This window comes from Colias philodice, chromosome 12 (assembly GCF_061535455.1).
Source record: "Colias philodice isolate Cphi_HAF_F1 chromosome 12, ilColPhil1 Martin Lab GWU primary, whole genome shotgun sequence".
Classification (NCBI taxonomy): Eukaryota; Metazoa; Arthropoda; class Insecta; order Lepidoptera; family Pieridae; genus Colias; species Colias philodice.
Window position 1 is genome coordinate 6,020,749 of NC_143097.1, and position 22,445 is coordinate 6,043,193.

Genomic DNA, 22,445 nt, shown 5'->3' on the forward strand with positions numbered 1-22,445 from the left:
AATATGATCATCTGGACATTTCAAGGAATAACTGTATCGATTTTCAAAACTATAAGTTAGTAATTTATAAATAATTCCAATTGCCAAAAAATGTGATTATATGTGTGTCATAATATGGTGGTCTGTTTGACTGCACTGAATTATTATTTCTTTTCTTATTTCATGAAGGTCAAACTATTAGTTTTGTATATACAGGGTGGAAATTTTCGATGGGCCCTGGAGGGAAAGTACTTTAAATACTGGAGATAGCAAATTTTGCTAAAAAGAAAAATTCCTTTATTTTTAAAAAGAAATAGAAGTGCATTGCAAGATTTTCGAAAATTCACTTTCTTCGACCGGGAAGAATAGACCGATTTGAAGAATAAAATGACAAATTTTATTTTTTTATAAGTAATTTTTAGTTAGTTCGATTCCCGATCGAAGCAAATAAATTTTCGAAAATCTTTGAATGTAGTTATTTTTTTTTTTAAATAAAGGAATGTTTCATTTTATCAAAATTTGCTATCTCCAGTATTTCAAGTACTTTCCCTACAGGGCCCATCAAAAATATCCAAGTGGTCCTGTATAACAAGTGGTCTGCCTGAGATTGACCTGTGGTACATATTATATAGCCAGTATATAGCCCATAGCGCTCATGTATCACATATCACATGATATAATATAAATTATAAACAAAGGTGAAATAAATTTTGAAATTGGTCCAATAGTTCTTGAGATGAGTGTGTTCAAACAAGTAAATTAACAATGTATAAGAAAAAAATATATAATGTTATAGATAATGTCTACTTTGTAAGTTTTTGCTTTCTTTTAATTTTTTATATAAATTTTAATAACAAGATAATATTCAATATTGTGTCATGTGTGTATGAAATCTCCAAAGCTCAGATTCATTTGAATAAGGACAGAAATGAAAAGACATTATATTTTAAAAATCAACTTTAATTCACTTTCTTATTCTGTTACTTGGAATTTACGCAATACAAATTTTAACTAGTATAGTTAACAGCAATTAGGTTTTAAATGCAGCTTTATTATTATTTTATGCATTAACAATGTCATGGAAAAGTTGAATTTTGTCAATAATCATTGGGTTATTGAAGAATGAGTGTCTAATAATTAATTATTACTATTTCAAGATTTGATTGGATTTCATCCAAATTATATTATTCTACTTTGGCCCAGGCAAGCTAAGGCATGTTTAATAAAATAATAATCAAAATCATCAAAGCCATGACATTGAATATATCCAATTCTTATTTAATTAAATTAAATCCAAATTAACAAGTACTCCACCATAACATAATTCTATAATTTTATTAAATTAATTATTATTGAAAATCATAAAAATCATGGTACATACTTTAACATGGTTTTAATGCCGTGGTGGCTTCATCAGTATACTTTGCAAAACAGGATTATAGTGCAAAATATGCATGAAATGCATGTTAAGATCAGCACTGGCGCTCTCAACAATAATATAATCGGAGAGCAGGCAAAACTAGACAAAAGCAGAGACCGGAGTGTTATAATTTCTAATGCTATCAGTCTCATATCCTTTGCCCAGTTTAATTATTCCTAAGAAGCTATCTTTCATTCTTTCGGTCGATTCCATTTTTATAGGTACCGCCTTTTACCATCAACAACTTAAATCTAATCAGAACAGTTGTCGTTGCTAGCATACACAACTATTAATATAGAAATCAACCAATTTCCTACAGTTACTAGTTTACTGTACAACAGTCACATTCCGTTGGCAAATAATTAAATAAATAAATAATTATTAATTTAGCTACAAATTGCCTAGTTACCAACTGGAATGGGCTTAGTGAACACGCGGGTGGCGAATAACAAGTCCATTCTTACTTGAGGCCTCAATTATGGCCCATACATTATACATTAAATCTAAAAAATTGCGATAATAATTTACGACAAATATTTACAAATCACCACTGATATCATATTTAAATAAGAAACCTAAGATATATAATTTTGATAAATTTATGATAGTCAGGATTTCTAATAGGAATCAGTCATTCAGCTTCGACACTCAAGGGTGTTTGCAAGTCATCTTCTCTTGTCCTCCTCCTTGTTCAGAGTTTCCGGCGCGGGCGAGTAATCGTACGCTTGGGAACATATGTGGCGCCGCCCGCTGTTGCGGCGCTCGCCTGCCGTGGCCGTTGCATACTTAAAGGATTGCTGCTACTTTCAGGACGCCAATCACGAACTGTTACGAAAGGTTCTCAGGATGATTTCGTGCTCGAAATGAAGGCTAGTTATATCCTAAAAGTGTGCACTCGCCGTGCGGAGAGCGAAAGGGTGCGGGCGCGCGGCCCGGCCCGGGCGCGACTCGAGGCAGCCTACACGCCTCTCTCTTAAGTCGTGTCTCGTCCATATGTGCCTATACGCACTTCGTCGATTACTCGTGTCCACTCTAAAGCGTAAGATTGTGGGTCTTCTAAATAATACGTACGATTAGGCTGTAGAAAAAAAACAAAATAGTTTAATTAAACATATTCCTATTTTATTTTATTTATTTTTTATTTTTGTAGCTCAAATTGCATTAAATAGCTTACCGTGTGAATTAAAAATATTCTAAAGTTCTTTGCCTCGACGCGTAGTTCTGAAGACCAAGGGATTTCGCCTTTTAAAACCATATTGACTGGGTCTACGTAGAAAAGTCGTGGCCCGGTAGTTAATAATAACATTCGGCGCCTTGCAAAAAGACCTTTTCTTTTTTCTATTAATCCTTGCTTTAAAATCAACTCCCCATCCACAAACTGATGCCATTTATTTTCCCGAGCCTGTACTTCGAGACGACGACGTCTTTCATCAGGGCTTATATTTAGAATACCTGCAATGATTAATAATTTCTAATATCGAAAAAAGGTATCTTATATATATAAACAGATGGATAAGGTGGGGCAATTAATTCATACATTTAAATCGTATAAGTACAGTGTTCCGATAGCATACCGGAAAGATTACATGACAATACTCATATAACGCCCATCTTTATTTAAAAACGGTAGGTAGAGAAGATTTATACGACAAATATTAAAAAAAAAGCTTTTTTATGATGAACATTCGTTTTAAAAATTATAGTTACCTCTAGAGGTTGATAGGTCAAATTCCCACAAACGTACTAATTGGTTTTTGCCTAATCCTGGTTCTAAATGATCTGGTACCGTATATTCTTCTTCGAAAGACCCTCCGGGCAAATATGGACAAATGGTTGGTGGGGTTTGTTCCCAAATGTCATCCCAGTCAATACCATCGAAAAATGGATGTTTACGAATACTTTCGTATGTGACACCTTTATCACTAGCTCCAAGTCGTTTAGTGTGATCTAAAACCAGAAGCTTTTCAACTAAGTCCTTTGCGTCAGCGGGAAACCCTTCAGGAAATTCATAATCCATTTTTAATATCTTTTGGAAAGTCAGAAATTCCGTGGAGGCTCTGAATGGAGGTAATCCTGATATCATCTGGTAAATAATACACCCCAACGCCCACAAATCAGAAGCGCGTGTATCTATTCTATTTTGTAGAAGGTCTGGGCTCACATATTGTGCTGTTCCGACAAAACTTATTTTCCTTGAACGGTCATTTGTTTGATCATCAGAATTTTCCGTAGGTTCTTCGACGTTATGATCTGTTGAATTGTATGATGGACCTCTAATCTTTTCTGGGTCGAGAATCTTAACTGTACCAAAGTCAGCTATTTGAAGATGCATATTTTCATCTAGTAATATATTTTCAGGTTTCAAATCACGATGTATAATTCCTTTAGCATGCATCTTTTCCAAGGCTAACAATAATTCAGCGGCATAGTATTTTGCTACATTTAATTCGAATGATCCTACTTTATTAATGTAATGTAAAAGTTCGCCATTTTTAGCATAAGATAAAACGAAGTACAATCTTTCATCATCTTGAAATGTGCAATATAGTTTGACAAAACCGTGAGGCACATTAAATAACATGTTCAAGGCATCTTTCTCACGTTTTATGTATTGAACTTTTTGGTGACGTACAATGTGACTCTTTTCACACACTTTAACTGAAAGAGAAAAAGAAATTAAATTTAATATTAATTGTGCATTTTTATCCATTAGTAATAAATATAAGTAACAATAGGTTTAAAATATTACCATGTTTTAAAATACTCACTTGCATACTCCTTCCCAGTGTGTATATCTTTTGCTAAGAAAACGGTACTATAGCATCCATCGCCGATAAGTTTCCCAAATATATAATCCTTAGCAGTTCGTTTCGTATGCCTGTGACACTGGCTGGAAGCATGTGTAGAAGTAGGAGTAGGCACAGGCGCAGCGGCAGCCTGGGACGCTTGCATTTTAGTTGGCGAATCGGCGACGAACTCTGTTGTGGCTATGGGTGCCCGCACCTCACTACCGGCTCGGCCGTTAGACTGTAACAAAAAATATACAGTTAAACGAGCTGACTTTGATTACTCTTGAAATAAAATTGAGGCTTCTTTGCAAATTAAAATATGAAACGTTAACGAACTCTCAGTTGAATACTACTATTTGTGAAACAATTTATTAAAAATTAACCGCCGCTTTCATTATAATTCGTGAATCCAAAATAAATATTATGAACTAAGATTATGAAAAACTGAAGCGTCAATGTTTTTTAACTGTCACACGCACAGCCCACATTCAATAAATGTGTACCGGTGACAATTGTAAACCAGTTCTTGTTTTTTCAATTTATTATAAACTTTCTACGTAACTTGTATCTACCAATGAAAAACTTTACGGGGCTCATAAGGTTTTTTTTTTGGAAACGTTTGAAAAAAAAAACGAATGAAATATAATGAATATTATTATTGCATATAATTTATGATTCAAAGAAGTATTTAGTGAATGTAACCAGCTAAATACAATTTCGTTTAAGTAAGTACATTAAGAACACTGAATGCGTGACTCATAACATCAAATACGCTAGTTAGTCTAAGTAGAAGGAAGTATGTCCCGCATTCCGTTGTGACGGTGGCAGTGAACACCGCCGCAACGGTACTCTGAGCGCATTCCCATCGTAACGCATTCCGCCGCCTTCGCGCACCTACATTGTATTTGACCTCAATCCCCCCACCATACAAATCTTTAATGATATGAACAGAAAATTTACATTATAATTCAATTAATTTATTATTTCTTAACATTTATTAAGATTACAAAAGGTGTAAAGGTTAAATTTTTATAAATAAAAAAAGGACATTTTTATTTTAATGTTTACATTATTTAGTGTCCACGCAATTTATATATTATTTTATTATTATAACATTATAATTCATAATATTACTCTACCTACTTATACTTACTTAAGTTGCGGCCACGCACGCTATGAATGAATGATAGTGTCTCAAAACAAATTATTATCTATGTTTATATTTCTCTTAAAAATATTATTATAGGATGGTAGTTACTTATGTTTGTAGATGTTATCCAATGTGTACATTTTTCTTATTTCAAATGTGCAATTAACTGCTTTTGAGAATATAAGCATTTAGAGTAAATTGAACGTAACGATTGTTTTTCAAGTAACGCCAGTAAAGTGATGAATGCGATTCTATATCATCCATAGTAGTAAACAAGGTGGTCACGCCGTCGACGCGTGAACAAACAAGTGCGATGCCATGTCAGTGCCGCGCCCGCCATCACTGTTTGCATCATACCGATCATACGCGGCGCGCTCATCGCACCGAGTACTTGCTTTTCGTTGCACATGAAACGGGCGAAAGTTCCCATCGACGCTCAGTGCTTTGGAGCGAAAGTTTTGCTAATTTTGTGTAAAATTGTATACAATATTATATCCGTATGCCACGTCATTATTGTTTCTTAAAATTATTAATGGCCTTGTAAATGAAATTTTTCTGTATCGCTCAATTTCGTTAATGTATAAAAATATGATGCATTTATCATTTTAGCATATATTGTTCTAATTAAAATTGACCCCACTCTTCAAATATTAAAATCTTTATCAAGCAATACTCAAATATTTCACCAAAAGATGCATCCATGGTGCCGCATAGCTTACCTTTGATTTGGGCGAGGATTGTTTCCCGCGTTTTGTAGAACTGACACCAAGAAGCTTAAGAATTCTGTTAGCTGCTTCCAAGAGAGTAGCACTACCCCTCGATCCCCTTTTTACTCTTATGGTCAATCCGCTCATTTCTACCCGTCGCATACGTTGTTGTATCACACCGTTTTATATCAGTTCAAAACACAATCACAGTTCATGAAGAATTAACTAGGTTATTTATTAAGTGATATTATTTATTAATTTACTAAATATACAAAGAAATAAAAAACAGGAATGCAGCAAGATAGGTACAAATAAATAAATAATAAATTGATAAATCGAGCTAACTGCACACGGACACGACCGTACGACTCGACGTCGCGTTGCAGACTAAACTAGTTAACAAACAACGTTTGACGCGAGCGAAGCATTGACTACGTCCTCCGTTCGGTAGACGGAATAACCGTGGTACGTACGGCGCGCCGCCTGTTCGTGTAATGTGGAACCCCGCTCCCCCGCTTTCAAACGTCCGCGTCATCGCAACTTGGCGCCGAGCACTATGCCCTTATCGCATTGCAAAAAAAGGGATGCATCGTTAAAATTTTATGTCATTCACCTTACCTTCCCTTAGATTGTTTACATTTTGCATTTTGCTTTGTGAAATCCATTTGTCAATGGTTGAAATTAGAATAATTATATGTGGGCCTATTTATAAATTATTACCAAGTAAATTAAGCTTTTCTATATTTATTTAATGTAAAAGTAACTATACAAATTAATTTCTACATTAAGTACATATATTATATACAAATAATCACACCAAATCACATGATGTTTTGAAAGTTATATTATCTCCATTATAATAAAATGGATGTTCGTTGAAAGAGGAAATGCAGAAGTATAGAGGTCGGCAGGGGGAGGGACGTCAATATGGATCTTTGGAACGGGAAATAGATCAATAATATCAAGATGGTGGAGCGGCTTTATTGTCACCAATGAATGTCTTTTGAATTATTTTTACGTTATCTTTAACACTAAACTTCTTCTATACCTCTATTAATTTATATTATACCTCTATTAATTTTTCTCGTAGCCATTACAATTTTAATTTAAATCTCTTTTAAATAAAAATACTGTATTGTGCCTGGTAAATTATGTCATTTAACTTGCGTTAGTTGGAAATAGGCACAAAAAAAAGAATACATATCTTTTTTATAATAGTGCAGCTGTTTGTGGCACGTGGTAAGCTCGGTGGTAGGTGTTTATACAGTGTATTATGTACTTGTCGCTTTACGGAATTCAATCCATTGAACAATTTCTAATATTTTTTTCTTTAGGAAATTAATTAAATATAATATGTAAATACGCAACTTCGGTCACGATGCTGAAAGTTATTTTGAAGAAAAGTCAACTTGTGTATTGTAACTAGGTGATAGTGAATAGTGATATTTTGTCGAATTGAATAAAAGCATATCCCCGTAAGGCATTTGGAATAGATTTTCAAAACTATTGGGTGCGTACTATTAGCATTGACTGTGTTTGTGTAGACATAGTAATTAGTAAGTAACCTCAACAAACCCATAAAATAATTCAATACAAAAACAGTATAAATCTAAAGCAATAGTGAGAATAAAAAGAAACCAACTTATAACATCTGCTTTTGTGCATAGGCCGTCAGTATACTGTACAATGTACATAAGAAGCCAGGTGTTTCGAAAGTTTTTCATCTTCCCAACCCCCGAGACCCATGGCTTCGTTCAAAAACAAAATAATAGCTTGGTGCAATGAACTCAGCACCTGGTTTAGTTTCATTTGATAAATAAATACACCTTGCAAGCTGCACCATTTTTTTGCCTGCGCCATATCAAGCAGATAAGGATTGAATGATATCATGAAAATTTTAAATATTTTTATGATTACTGAAGCAGGCGTGGCACACGTAGGTCAGTTATATGTACCTAAACCAAATGCACTCTAGATTATTCAACAGAATTTGATAGTACGCTGTACGGCTTACCATCGACATCTTTAAGATATTATGTACTTGTATATGAATATGATGGATGATTATAGATCGTGTAAATTCAATTTTGTAAATAGGTATTTATTTAATTTTATTGTATCCTTTTAAAATATAATTCAAACGTAGAGTGCATAAATTACTTGTCTAAACTTATATTTTGTTAGACGGTAGTTTTAAAATCAAGAAGCACCGACGACGTTTAGACTTTAGAGCCACATAATACTTGAGCAAACTTATAAGATATTAATATCTTGTGGCCATGATGCAGTTTATTTTTGGCGTCGTTGTAAAGCTTTTTGTATAACAAAACACTTTGATAACGTACAGTGGAACGCAGCGATAACAAACAGCAAGCGATGACAAGTTGACAAACACTTTGGCTGGCGAGTTAGCGGCTATGGTATTCAATGACGAAACTGACCTGCTTTATAAAATGTGTATTGCAATTTGCAATAAATATATTGAACCTAAATTAATTAAAAAAATAACAAAGTTCTTCTATGCACAACCAACACCTCAGTTGGATGATAATATATTTATATTATATTTTACAAAAAAGCATTCAAGATTGTGCAAACATGGGGATGTATCATGTAGTGCTCTATTATCAAATATAGTGAAAAATAATTAAAAACATTGTTTCATTTTAAAGTACTGCTGCACACTTAAGAGCCAACAAAACGAGTGAGAGAATTCAAAATTAGGTTTTCCTATTATCTATTGCTTTCACGCTATGCCTCAAGCAGGCCTCCGTCACTCGCTCAAGGTCGCGCTATAAGTGCCTACCGCACAGTAGGTCGGTACCGACCCAAGCGGCAGTTGGTTGGCACACGCGAGACTGCGCACCCGCGTCACGTTTCCCGCGCTCGCTACCAAGATGCCCGGTTATTGCGATGTGGACGGGTGTCGGAGTTCAAGAGTGAATAACAAGGAATTGTCTTTTTTTCAATTGCCTAAACAGGAACACAGGTAAAGTACTTTCTCGCTATTTTTTAATTTTAATTATTTTTTATTAGAATTAATTTTCGCTAATTTACAATCACATTTTAGTACCTATACAATGCTGACTTGGTTAGCTGAGAATAGTAATTCTTTCTTGGTAACAAATGAACAGAGCCAGCATTGTTTATGTACTGAATTGTAATTGTAACGTTTATTAAATAGGGCCCTGGCTATTTAAGGTGTATAGGTTTCCTCACGATGTTTTCCATCACCGTAAGAACTAACAACATCGGTTACAAATTGTAAATGCACCTATACCTAAGTACTATAAGTTTTTAGAAAAAAACACACTAAAGCACAAGGTCCCGGGTGCGACCATGTGGGTCTGGCAGGATTCGAACCCGAGACGTTTCGATCACAATTTACCTACTAGTTTAAGGTAGAACCGCACTTGAGCGACACTGCAGCGGAGAGGCGCTACGCGGCAGCGGCGCGACACGGCCGGAATGATATTCTTTCCATTGTTTTATATGAATTAAAACGCACTACAACGGTGCAGCAGCGGAGCTGCGCGGCGCGGCGCGGCAGAGTTGCCTCCTGGAGAATATTTTGCCGCGCTGCGCCGCGTCGCGCAGCGCCTCTGCCGCTAGTGCGATATACCTAGCGGCGGCATAGAGGCGCGGCGCGGCACGGACTCTCAGATCAACTGGAACTTTCGCGAGCGAACGATCATACATCACGATGGACAAAGAACCATTAATTAGTCTTGTGTGTAATTATCCTGAATTATATGATTTAGAAAACGAAAATTATATGAATCAGGTAAATACAAATGTATAAAATCGAACAGGGTCTTTTAAAAGCCGTGGAAAAAGTGTGTAATATTCTCCCTCTTTATATCGTTAATTTGGTATATCATGCATGTACCCGTATAGGTAGACCGATTTTCCTTTTTTTCCAGTTTTTCTGCCTCTGCATAATAAGGCTACCTCGATTACTTCTTCGCTTTTTTCGTCCATCTTATAAGTCAGATAACAAACAAATGAATCTTTTTGCCGCGCCGCGACTCTTCAGTATCGCTAAAGTGCGTTTAGAAGTTGCCGCGCCACTCCGCTGCAGCGCCGCGCCGCGCCTCGGAAGTGCGGTTCTACCTTTATTGTATTTGCGAGGACGGCATGAAAAAACCGGCCAAGTGCGAGTCGGAATCGCGCACCGAGTGTTCCATACAAGTATTTGATGTTAATTTAAATTTGATACCTTTACGCGTTCCTGAGATAAATGGTCTTGGTAGATGGACGGACAGACGGACGGATAAGTGTTACTCGCACTTGGCCGGTTTTTTTTCTTTTTGGGGTACGGAAGACGGAACCCTTTTAGCATCTTATTCCTTTTTTCAGACGAAAGAAATGGCTTGAAGTCATCGGTAGACCGGATTTACTTACTGCAAAGCATACTACTCATTTTGTTTGCTCGCTTCATTTTGATGAAACCCAGATAAAATGCAAACCACAGTTGTTGACTGATGCTGTACCCATGAAACTACTTCCGAACCAACCTAATACCTCCAAAACCAATACTAAAGGAGACCGCCGTGATGTTTCTACTCAAACAAAGGAATCGTATGCTAATATCCTATCAGCAGTAACGATCAAAGTTCCAGACAAAAAGTCTTCATGTGCACAAACTGCTTCAGAAAACAAGAACGAACCCACACAAACTTCACTCGCCCTATCTACTGATACACCAAGAAAACGAAAACTTCGCGATTCACTTAAAAGTGAAAATCAGAAAAGACGAAAGCTTGAAAGGGAATTAAATAAAATAAAGTGAATGGTAAAAAAATTTACTACGTTTTTGACGTTCCCCACCTGATCAAATGTATTAGAAACAATCTACTCACCAATAATTTTGTGATCGACGGCAAACAAATATCATGTAAATATATAGAAGATATGTTTGATAAACAAAAAGAGAAAGATTTGAAAATGATTCCAAAAGTGACGGAAAAACATATCCATCCCAATAATTTTCAAAAAATGCGAGTTAAATACGCAGCTCAAATTTTTAGCCGATCTGTTTTCGCTGCTATTAACGTTCTCGTTAAGTTTAATGTTTTACCCGAAGAAGCAAAACACACTGCAGATTTTATAGAAAAAATGAATAATATTTTTGATGTGCTTAACTCCAGTCAAGTTGCATCCACCAACAAGTATAAAAAAGCGTTCACTTCGAAACCATATCAAGTTGACACCTTAGAAGAAGCAGCGAAGATGTTTGAAAACATAAAAGCTATAGATAAAACTAAAGGAGTCAATACTACAAAAATAATCAAGACATTCAAAAATATACTGATCACCATAAGATCAATACTCATGTTGAGCCAAGATTTAGAATCAAAGGGAATCAAGTTCTTATTCACGCGAAGACTCAATCAAGACCCTCTTGAGAACTTTTTCGGAACTGTCAGGCAACAGGGTGGAAACTGTAAAAACCCTACACCAAAACAATTCATGAGAGCATTTTCTAAACTTTTTCTCAGCAATATGATGCAAACTTCCCGCTTTAGTAACTGCCAAGAGGACGTTTGCGAACTACTTCAGAAAGCAGAGACATTTTTTGAGACACCGAAACCATCGGAATGTCACTCCAGAAAACCTTCTGCAGTAGCGCTCAACGGTGATGTTGATTACCGTTTTGACTTGCCGGATAAAAACGCGTTAACGTAGCAGGATATTTACTACACAAATGTGGTAAAAAACATGACTGCGACTACTTTAATGCTCAATTAAAAGATTCACCTAATATGGATGATACCAAACTGTATATCCATTTTAAGGCGTATAAGTACGTCGAAGAATTGGAAAAAACATTTTTACTTAATTTTGACAAAGTTTTGATGAATCGGCCGGGTAGTACTTTGCTGAATGAGTTACAAAAAAATTAATTTCATTCCGCCTTGCCCTTGCTTTCCAAAAGATTATTTATTAAAATTATTCATAAGATTCAGAATTTTTACAACAGTTAAATTGAATAACCGTAAGTTCAGCGATGGTAAAAAAACATTGAACATTTCATAAAATTAAAGCACATATAATTTTTATCTGTATTGGTCTTGTGGCCGCAGATTCACCCGAATGAACCCTCTACCCGTGAACCCGTAAATCTCAGCCATATAGTCAGCAGCCCCCGAGCCACGCAGTAACAAAGAAACTCACAAACCTACCAGGCTGCTTTTTATACAGGAGACACATAGCGGGTCCACGCAGGTGAAACCGAAGGAAACAACTACTTTCAATAAGATTTCATTTTTTTTATTGTATAATGTAACAAATATAATTAAAATAAAAAATTAAGTGTTTCAGCAACTCTGTGTTTAATTTACGCGCTCGGTACAACCCGAAAAACGAAAACTTTAGTTTTCGTTTGATGACGCAATCACGCGGCGTGCGCGGGAAACTCGCTTCTCGGTGCGTGTTCGTAGAGTACATTTCTTACTGCGGCCGAGTTGCGGCGCATTTTGTAGGTAAATATAGCGTAGGTATTTTAGCTTTTGTATGGGAGTGATGTATCTGTTACAAAGTAACTATTCTCTAATCTGTGCCTCAAGCCTCCCCAGTAGAGCGCGACAGGGACAACTGGAGAAAATACCTAGAAAAATTACGCGTTAAAATTCGACGTTCCATAGTTTCCTGTTTCCTCCCCCAATACTGGACCGATTTAATTACTTTTTTCATAATTTAGTAGAGAAAAATATAGGCTATGTTCCTACGTTTTGCAAAAATTAGTTTTATGGAAAACGGAACATAACGGAAAATCTGTCCTATTTCTTACGATCCTCTTTTTTAATAATTAAGATATGACAAAAAGGAAAACGTAGGAACATGGCTAAAGTTTTCATAGATTAATAGAAAAAAATATATTGCTCTAGTGGCACAATCCAGGGAGGATTATAAACAGCGATAAATAAACATGCACCGTGCAATAAGTGTCAATTTCTTACAGCTGATAAACCGGAATAAATATTTTACATTCTCTATAGTCTATACATACATTTATGTTATTGTGGAGTTATGAACATAATATTATAATTCATTGTAATTAGGGCTGAAAAATTACTCAAGGGAATTTTCAACATTGATAAAGTATTTTATGATTCAAGAAAAAATGTAGAACTCTAAAATATGATTACGTTTTATTTTTATCTATAATTTTGTGAAACATTTTGTTAGTATTAGTATGTTTAGTAGATCGTATTTTGTAACAGCCCTAATCGTTACTAATGTCTAAAGAAATTTTATAGCTAACGCAGCTTAGTGACAACAATCATTGCACTTGCAGTAAAATATTATTTTACATACTTACATATCAACAACGTTCATGGTCGTTCATGCAGTTTTAGATTTTAAAGACACGTGTAAGTCGTGTTAATAAATAGTTAAACGTGGAAATGTAAACTAGATTTAAGCGGAATGAAACAAAATTTATGTTTTGACTTCACATTAATATATGCAGGGATTGCAATTTTTTCTTGATGACAAATAATTAATCTTCACTGACGATTATACATATAAATATTCATTAAAAAAGAACACATTTTGTTGGTCCAAAAAAGTATATGTACCTAGTAGATTGCTAGAAATAGGTATCAATTAATTAATATTGTTAAACAGGATATTCAAGCAAGAACCAAGTCAAGTGCAAGTGCAACACGCATTTTTAGTACTATGGTCTATGTTCACAGTTGAACGCATTCAATATAAAGCCATCATCAATAAATGAAAATTTATTGCAGTTTTTTATGCCAATATTTTCCGTTCGTTCCATGGAACGTAATTTATTTTAAAAGATACAAATAATGTAAAAATATTTAAGGGAAACGAATAAGGTACCGACTTAACTCTTTTAACATACTTAGATGTACTTCCTATTTTAGTATAAAATATTATTTTGGATAAAAGAAAACACTTCACAAACAAAATGAGAATAAAACCAATTATTATGGTTGTTAAAAATAAGCAACAGATTATTATTTTTATACGAGAAATAGATTGCAAAAAATATTATTGTACCGGGTTTAAACTCAAAGCCGTAAAATAAAAGCACGTGTCATGTCAATAAAATGGAGTCGCCAAGTAAAGGTTATAAGAAAATGGTCGCAAATAATAATATACATATAATGGCCTTGTGAGGGTCATTTAACTCGACGCTGAAGATATTGCTACCCACCTGCTGTAGGTACTCTGTCTTCGATCAATAATTAATATCGGTCATCATGGAAGATAGAATGGCCTTAAACTCTTTTTTTGGACTTTACATTATATGAGTTATAATTATAAAGTTTTCTCAGCTTCATTAAAAAAACTGTTTTATCATTCATTCTGTTATTAAGCATAAATAACTTTTTTCATATTTATTTATTAATTATAACATTTTTAACAATGATGACCATATGTGAAGATAAATTCAGTATATTTATTATGTATCATAAACGATGTCTCAAGACCGTATCACGTGTAAAAAGTAAAAACTGAAAAGGATCGAAGCAAGACGGTGAATGTACGAGGGCAAGTTAATAGCACATTTCATACCAACCAGAGAGTTATACGCATAAGACATTGTAAACACACATTGTATGCACTGTTTTTTGAAATAGCTAATATTTTCTTTTAATATAACCCCCAAATTGTTTTAACAGAATTTAACTACGCAATGTAGGGTGAACTCCTGATTCTAAATTTATCAAGGTCTCCTTCGAAATATTAGATTTTATTTAGTTACCTACTCACTATCCCAATTTATCGATTATCAAGGATTTTTACGGAAGTCATATCAAATTCTATTACATATAATTATAATACCATGTCATCGAAACCGAGTTGCAAGGGCTTCGATAATCCTTCCGGTTCACTTAAGTACTGCAGATGTGGCATCGTTTTTGAGCTCCAAATATTCATGTCACATTGTTGGTTGACAAATTATATCAACATAACACGTACTTAAAACTAAAAATGCAATTTCCTAAATGCAGTCACCTATTATAGACTGGGGTAGATCCCTTTAAAAATAATAAAAAGTGCAAAAAAATCGCGGTCGTGTAAAAAAAATAAACATTACCAAAGTAAATGTTCTCAGGAAATGCATACAAACAGTGTGATAATGAGCTTTTACTAAATCAGTCACACTTCTCGAACTCTATATCTTCTCTTGTATCGGCTTTTCGGTAATATTTCAAAAGAAAAAAAATTATCTGTTCTAAGTATAATATTTTACAGCATATTCAAAAGCAAAATGATGTCGATAAAAACATTTCAGGTAGCTTGAGAAGTGTGCCTGATTTAGTAAAAGCTCATTTTCACACTGTTTGTATGCATTTCCTGAGAACATTTACTATGGTAATGTTTATTTTTTTTACACCATATGAAAGTAGAGATTTCAATGAATAAAAGGCTCCCCAAGTTTTTGAAAAAAGCTGATATTTTGACGGGTGACTTTTCGATTGAAAATTAGGTTGTTTTTTTGGTATTAATCCAAAATAAGGCGAAAAAATAAATATTTTCAATCAAATAAATAACAGTGTATTTGGGACATAATAAAGTAAGTTTCCACCAAATTTCGTAGAAAAAAAATAAAATTTGATGTAGATAAAAATAAAAAACCAAAAACTTGGTTTTTTTAATTTTTCACGTAAATTTTGAGGTTATGTGAAAAAATTGTAAATATAAAAGTTGTGAGTAGATCTTTTTATTACCTACAACTTTGCCATTGAACTTTCTTCCGTAGGACTTGTAGTTTTGTCGGAAATCGAGAGAAACCATTTTTTTCTCTTAAAAGTTCCCCCCTCCCACTTCCCGAGCTCGGATTGACCGTAATTTATTTTTCCTTTTATTTTCATCATATTCCCCTCCTTTTCTAATGGGTTTCATCCGACTGCGATTTTTTTTTGTTTCAAAAATTATCTCAGACGTAACGTAACGTGCTTGTATAATTACAAATTCGGGCTAATGATCTGGTTAAAAATGTTAATACTTAGTTTTAACCTAAAATAGAAATTTTTGTGTACGCGTAAAGGTAATATGTATAAATAAAACTGATTTGTTATTATAATATTATACCTATATCATAACAATTATAACAGAAATAGAGAACGCTAATAAGCTGTCAGACATAAATCTTGCGTTAAATAGACGAACAACGTGGAAAATGTTATATATTTAGACACATTAAAGTGATTCTATTTAAAGCGTGTCTTTTAAAAATATCTAGAGAGTCGTAACTCGTAATAATTGTAGTCAGCACACAGCAGAGATGCCGCGCCGCGCTGCCACAGGCACGCAAAATTTACCCGGTATTCCGGCAAGAGGAATGTCTTGTACTTACGAACATTTATTCGCTACCCGCGCGTCTAGACGTCGAGTTTAGATTTTGCTAAATAAGGTCTTAGTGCCGACTCTTAGGATCCGAATTTCAGCCTAAGAAGCCAAATATTGTACTCATATAAAAACGGCCTCGCCGTCCTCGAAAAGTGCATTGATCTCGGGGTGCGTCCTTCTATGGCACAAAAATCGTTGCACGTGATATAGACGTCCCTTTCACATAAGGGAATAGGATAGCAGTGTGAAAGGGATAACATAAACTTAACGTAGCAGGCAGGATGCGCGTACCGTGCTTCGGCCAATACACCCAGGCGGGCGCAATGAACGGCGGCCATTAACATAGAGTACCACGCTACTTTTGGCGCCAATATTATAGATCAGTTTATTTTGATTTATTATTCTATCTAGGTCAATTAGAAAGTTTAATTTTAAATGATACTTATAATATAATCTTTGTAGATTACTAAAATTATATGTTGATTTTTTGAGCAATATACGAACTTATTTAAATTTAAATTTATTATGTTTGAGTTTGTTTTATGAGAAAGTGTTGATAAATGAATTCGATTACTCACAAAATAATGCAATAAAACCTTATTCTCATGAAATCACATATTTTAGTAGGGTAAAGAATACGCGCAAAATCTCAATAAAATGGCGGCAACCACGTGGTTCTTACACATGCCCTACGTAGTGCGCGCAACGTGCTATGAGTTGTAAACGAAAAACGCGCATATTTATTCATTCTGATAATATAGTAAAATATTTTGAACAATAGTTTATAAATAATTCTAAAATATTTGATTTTTAAATAAACATAAACATACACGGTGTGGAGTATTATGTAGCAAAGCATTTACTTGAAGCAGGTTTTAAAAATTGTTGGTAGTCCTCGAACTGAGGTACCTGGTATATATAAACCTTGATGTGTGAGTGCAAATTCCACGAAGGCTAAACCTTTTGCTGATGCGTTCAACTCTCTGCGACCGGATTGCCCGTGACGCCATTGACCGTTTCATTTGAAATTATAATAATCGAGACTTATTTTTCTTATAATATTTGTGTCAGTCAAAGGTATACAATATAATGTCGTTAAGTTCTTTTTAACTACATTTAAAGTTTTAATGTACCTACATAAAGAATTTATTTAAGCTGAAATTGTTTATTTCAAGGCATATCCCCAAAAGGCGAGGCAAAACGTGAAAAAAGCAACAACGTGCCGTGTCTGGCCACTGAACTCTACGTCGGTCAACATCAACAAAAAGCATTTGATTGAAACTGTTCCAGCAAATCACTGTTTTAACTTTTAATATTATAAATAATTAATTAAAGGCTTTGTGAAAATTGTGGATAACCGCCATGTTAACATTATAGAAATAAAATGAAACAATTATAATAACAATTACAAAAGTGATAGTTATAGTGATAATTATATCTGTGAAGTAAAGAGAACTTCCAAAAAATTTTGCTATCTATACGACATATTACCCGGAAAATTATTTGTCTTAGCTGAAGATCACCAGAGATTGAATAACACTGTAATTAAAAATCTTTAAAATTATTGTAAGCTGTATTTAAAATGAAGATATTCTGACCTCGTGCATTAAATAGGTTTAGAATAAAGACCCAGTGTGGTGTGTGATTCAAGTGTAGGGAATGCATGTCAGACGGCGCGCGCCGACGCGGACGCGGTCGTTCGCCATTGCATATATATGCCGTTGCATCGTTCGCAAAGCTACATTCCAGACATTCCATTATTTGCCCGTCTGGTTACCGCCTTAAAACTTTGAAAATGTGTATTGTAGACTTAAGCTTGTGTTAAAATGTTAAACAACTGCCGCATTTTACCTGCTCATTCAAAACATTGAGATGATTGAGAAAAACGGCATTCATAACTTGGGGTTGTTTGTTAGGGATCCATTCTTTCACGGACACGTGTTTATTTTTTACATTAGAAAGTTCTTAAAATCCCTAATAATTATATTTCGTATTCTTAATTTAAAATAATATCGTTCGGTGAAAAATACCATGCTAGATGGTCCTTTAGGTACACAATATATTTTAGCATGTTGTTGTTGGCTTTCAACTAAAGGCGAAATCTTTAAAATAATTTGGAAAATCCAAAAGTGCACGCCTCATAATTTTTTTTTAATAAATATTTATTAATTATTATTTTTGTTTATTTAATAACAATTAAACCACATCGAATCAGACCCTGAAAAATGAAAGGGTTCTATTCCTGAGCATACTCAAGCGTAAGAGAAAAAAAAAGACTCGATTAGTAAAGTATTTCGGTCGCTATCGTGTTAACAAGAAAAAGGATCCGCACATACAGACACACGGACGTCCAAGACAGAACTTTTTAAACTGTTTTTTAACTAGTTTAAATAACAAAAATGACATCAAAAATATCATGAACGTTAAAAATAGTGTTTTTTCTTAATATGTGTGTGTATGTATTATCTTACAAGTGCAATGTATGATACATAAAGACATTTTAAGTTTGAAGAATCAGATGTTTTGCGCGAAGTGACAGTAGTACCCACCTCAACGCTTCGCTTATGAGGCGTGCAATAAGGAGTACTAAATAATGTTTTCCTTGTAAAGTAAAAAAAAAAACAAAACGCGATCTGTTATATTATAGTCCTAAAGGCTAAATAAAGTACAAGTAGTGTAGCATTCGCACCTTGGTGCGGTTTGTATGTGGGTTTTTCTGTACTATAAATGGCCGAGTCCAAGGACATAGGACCGCGCCGGCCGCGGCGCGGCCGTGAGCAGTGAGCACTCATGCGCCATTACGCTCAGGTTGAGGACCCAGTCATTCACCTCATCTTGTGCGTTCCCATGTACCTGCGCCGCAAACATTTAATTGATTTCGTTTATTATTGATTGAAATATTTTATGTGATCGTTTATAAACAGTATAGCTGTGTTGTTTATACTAATAATATCTACACATGCATAATTTCCTGACAATATAACTTTTTAACTATGAAATCATTCACTCGGTCAAATCATCGCAGTGACATTGTTACGAACGTAACGCATCATACGCATTTCTTAAGCGTTACACGTGTAGACAGTGAATAAAATATATTAAATGGCTTATAAATAAAATCTAAGTATATACTATATACATATTTATACTATGTATTTAGTTTTTAGTATTGAATACTATTATAATTTTTGAAACATGCACGCATAAGCTATATTTGTAATCTGTGCAATACACACATTAGACTGTAATTGTTAGGTTGCATCTCCTAAGTCACGATGTAGGAAACCATAAAGAGCCTCGTGTAATGTGGGTGGTCCGGTGACTCATGAGGCAACGCAGGCGTGCGCGCCAATCTCAGCGCATTGTCCTCACCCAAATAAAGATACAGACAAAATCTTTTGGTAAGATAGCATTGATAATTACATCGATTCACTTAGGTACTTGTTGCTATTATCGAATTATCGTAACCTAATAAAATATTGCACAGAATATTTTCGTACTACATACATATATTGTACTAGCCGCTCCGCGCGGTTTCACCCCCGTGGTTCCTCTCCTGTTAGTCGTAGCGTGATGGTATATAGCCTATAGCCTTCCTCGATAAATGAGCTATCTAACACCGAAAGAATTTTTCAAATCGGACCAGTAGTTCCCGAGATTAGCGCGTTCAAACAAACAAACAAACAAACTCTTCAGCTTTATAATATTAGTATAGATTTCTATCATATTCTTTTGTAATAAATTCAATAACAATAAAGCAAGAGGTGACGCAAAACAGACGTACATATCAAGTGAAATTATTTTAAAGGACAAGGTGACTTTGGATTTCTACCATATTACAAAGGTGTAGTGTAGTTTTAATGCAAATAGATATTACGGATTCGTATAATTACGACATAATTGTTGTTAATTAAGCGAAAATATTGTTTTTATTATTCATTTGTCATTATTTATTGCGTATTTAAACGGATCATTAATATTAAAATTTCAACAGCTGATAATTCATAGAAATATACCTAATATTACTAGCTATTATCTGTACCGAATATTCGGTACAGCTAGATACCTATACTTTTAATTAAGTTATTATCTTTTTGCCAACCTACTTTATTTGAAAATAAAGATTCAGTGATTAAAAAATCAGAAAGCTACACTCTAAAATATTTACCACATTACACTGTACTACATTGTAGACTCAAATCATTATAATACACGGGTCCTTTGCTGACAGCTGCCGAATATGCCGAATACCGAATATAAAACGAATATTTGGCCTATCTCTAATAATATTCAAACTTTAATAATCATCTGATACTGTAAGCATCCATTTCGAGCACCAAAATAAAGTAACAATAAAAAAACCGCGCTTACGCATAATCTTGAAAAGCCCACATACTTACATATAAAATACTAAAACCTATTTAGTATTTCTCTACCTACCAAATTAGGGAACTCTGAAGAATTTTCAGAGGTTTTTTACAATCCCCACATAATATAACATACAATGCACCGGAATCCAGAGCAGCGTTCATAAAAACAATGAGCATTTTATTCAAATACGAAACTGTCATCTGAAGTCTGAACCTTTTCAGCGAAAACTTCTAATTATTATGTCTAGACAGTGAATACAAGCACCGAGGTTATTGTAACACGATCGCTTAAATGCTTTTAATCTTGTTTGAGGTTTGTAAATTAGAGAGTTCGCTCGAACTCTGAGGGTAATAAACGATGTGATCAAATGTGTATTTATTATGGAAAAATTTTGCTTTCAAGATGATACCAATGCCCTGGGCTATTGACTTATCTGTAGTCTTATGCTTTTATGTATAAAACACTAACTTTAAAAATTGACTAAACCTTTATAATTTGTATAACATTTATAAAACCATAACCTGCATGCTGTGCATGATGATATTTAAAGAATACCGATTGGATATCACAGTCCAAGATCGTTGCCGGCTCCGCTAAATACATATTTAAATTTGCCCTTGTCTGCGTCGCGTACGCCAGACATAATACCAGCGCGGTCGAACCGAGACGGATCACCTGCCGGCAACACAAACGAAAATTATATCAACAAGTAGGTATCTTGAACATGGGATATCTTTGATACATAATATAATAAAATTAATCAACCGGAACGTGAATTATACATGTTTTCGAATATCAAGTTGTTGATGAGCATGAGGTTGGACTTACGTTTAAAGATATGCAAATTCAACTTTTTGAAAATTTTAATGTTAGGTAACCTTACATAATATTTTATGAAATATCAATGAAAAAAAAACATGTTTGAATAATTATGATCAGTTTCTTAAATTTCAACCGACTACATAATTATTATTTATTTAATCTCATGTTTTTAAAACTGATAATAATCAATTGTTGGAATTTATCATTTATAGGTTTTTAATGTTTACCTAGAAGCGTAATATTAAGCGTAATGACGCCAATCGATCATTGTATGACGAATATCACTCTAATTGTACGCAAATTCAATTTCATTACATTGTTGTGTTAATACGAAATGGATTAAAATAATAATATCAAACTATATTTAAAGTAGCAACCTGCCAGTAGGTAATAATAAATGCTCATATATCCATACTTAATATTATAAATGCGAAAGTAACTCTGTCTGTCTGTCTGTTACTCAATCACGTCTTAACTACTGAACCAATTTGCATGAAATTTGGTATAGAGATATTTTGATACCCGAGAAAGGACATAGGATAGGTTTTATCCCGGAAATCCCACGGGAACGGGAAATGCGGGTTTTCTTTGAAAACGCGGGCGAAGCCGCGGGCAGAAAGCTAGTATTTTATAAGATAACTTATTTATTTATAAATTTAACCTTTAACAAAGAGCGTTCTGACTTCTGGCAAATCCTTTGGTAAACACTGTTTTCACTGCATAGTACCTATACCACTTTCATATGTGGAGATAATATTATCTAGTATCAATGTTTCTTTCATTTATGTAATTTTCCGATGTAGATATTTCAAATGATGAGTTATTAATTTTCCGACTGGAATAGATAATCTTATTCGAAAATTAAATGACAGCAA

The 22,445-nt window shown here is 34.2% G+C and overlaps 2 protein-coding genes across 3 annotated transcripts in view; one reads left to right on the forward strand and one right to left on the reverse strand.

Moving 5' to 3' along the window:
• Window positions 1-918: 918 nt before the first annotated feature.
• Window positions 919-22,445, reverse strand: part of Pdk1 (Phosphoinositide-dependent kinase 1) — a 60,331-nt gene continuing 38,804 nt past the window's right edge. The window contains exons 1-5 of one of the 2 annotated variants that reach the window (XM_089701580.1): window positions 6,058-6,507; window positions 4,168-4,426; window positions 3,107-4,057; window positions 2,574-2,851; window positions 919-2,477 (exon numbers count right to left, since the gene is read on the reverse strand). In XM_089701580.1, coding sequence (XP_089557706.1) covers window positions 2,373-2,477; window positions 2,574-2,851; window positions 3,107-4,057; window positions 4,168-4,426; window positions 6,058-6,207 — 1,743 coding nt within the window. In that variant the 5' untranslated portion in view covers window positions 6,208-6,507 and the 3' untranslated portion in view covers window positions 919-2,372. Of the gene's footprint in view, window positions 2,478-2,573; window positions 2,852-3,106; window positions 4,058-4,167; window positions 4,427-6,057; window positions 6,508-22,445 lie in introns of those variants that run through there. The other variant, XM_089701581.1, reaches the window with a different exon arrangement.
• On the forward strand, window positions 8,808-12,366 carry LOC149484082 (uncharacterized). Its single transcript, XM_089701609.1, has 2 exons — window positions 8,808-9,034; window positions 10,405-12,366. The coding sequence occupies exons 1-2, from the start codon at window positions 8,943-8,945 to the stop codon at window positions 10,835-10,837; spliced, it is 525 nt and encodes a 174-aa protein (XP_089557735.1). The 5' UTR covers window positions 8,808-8,942; the 3' UTR covers window positions 10,838-12,366.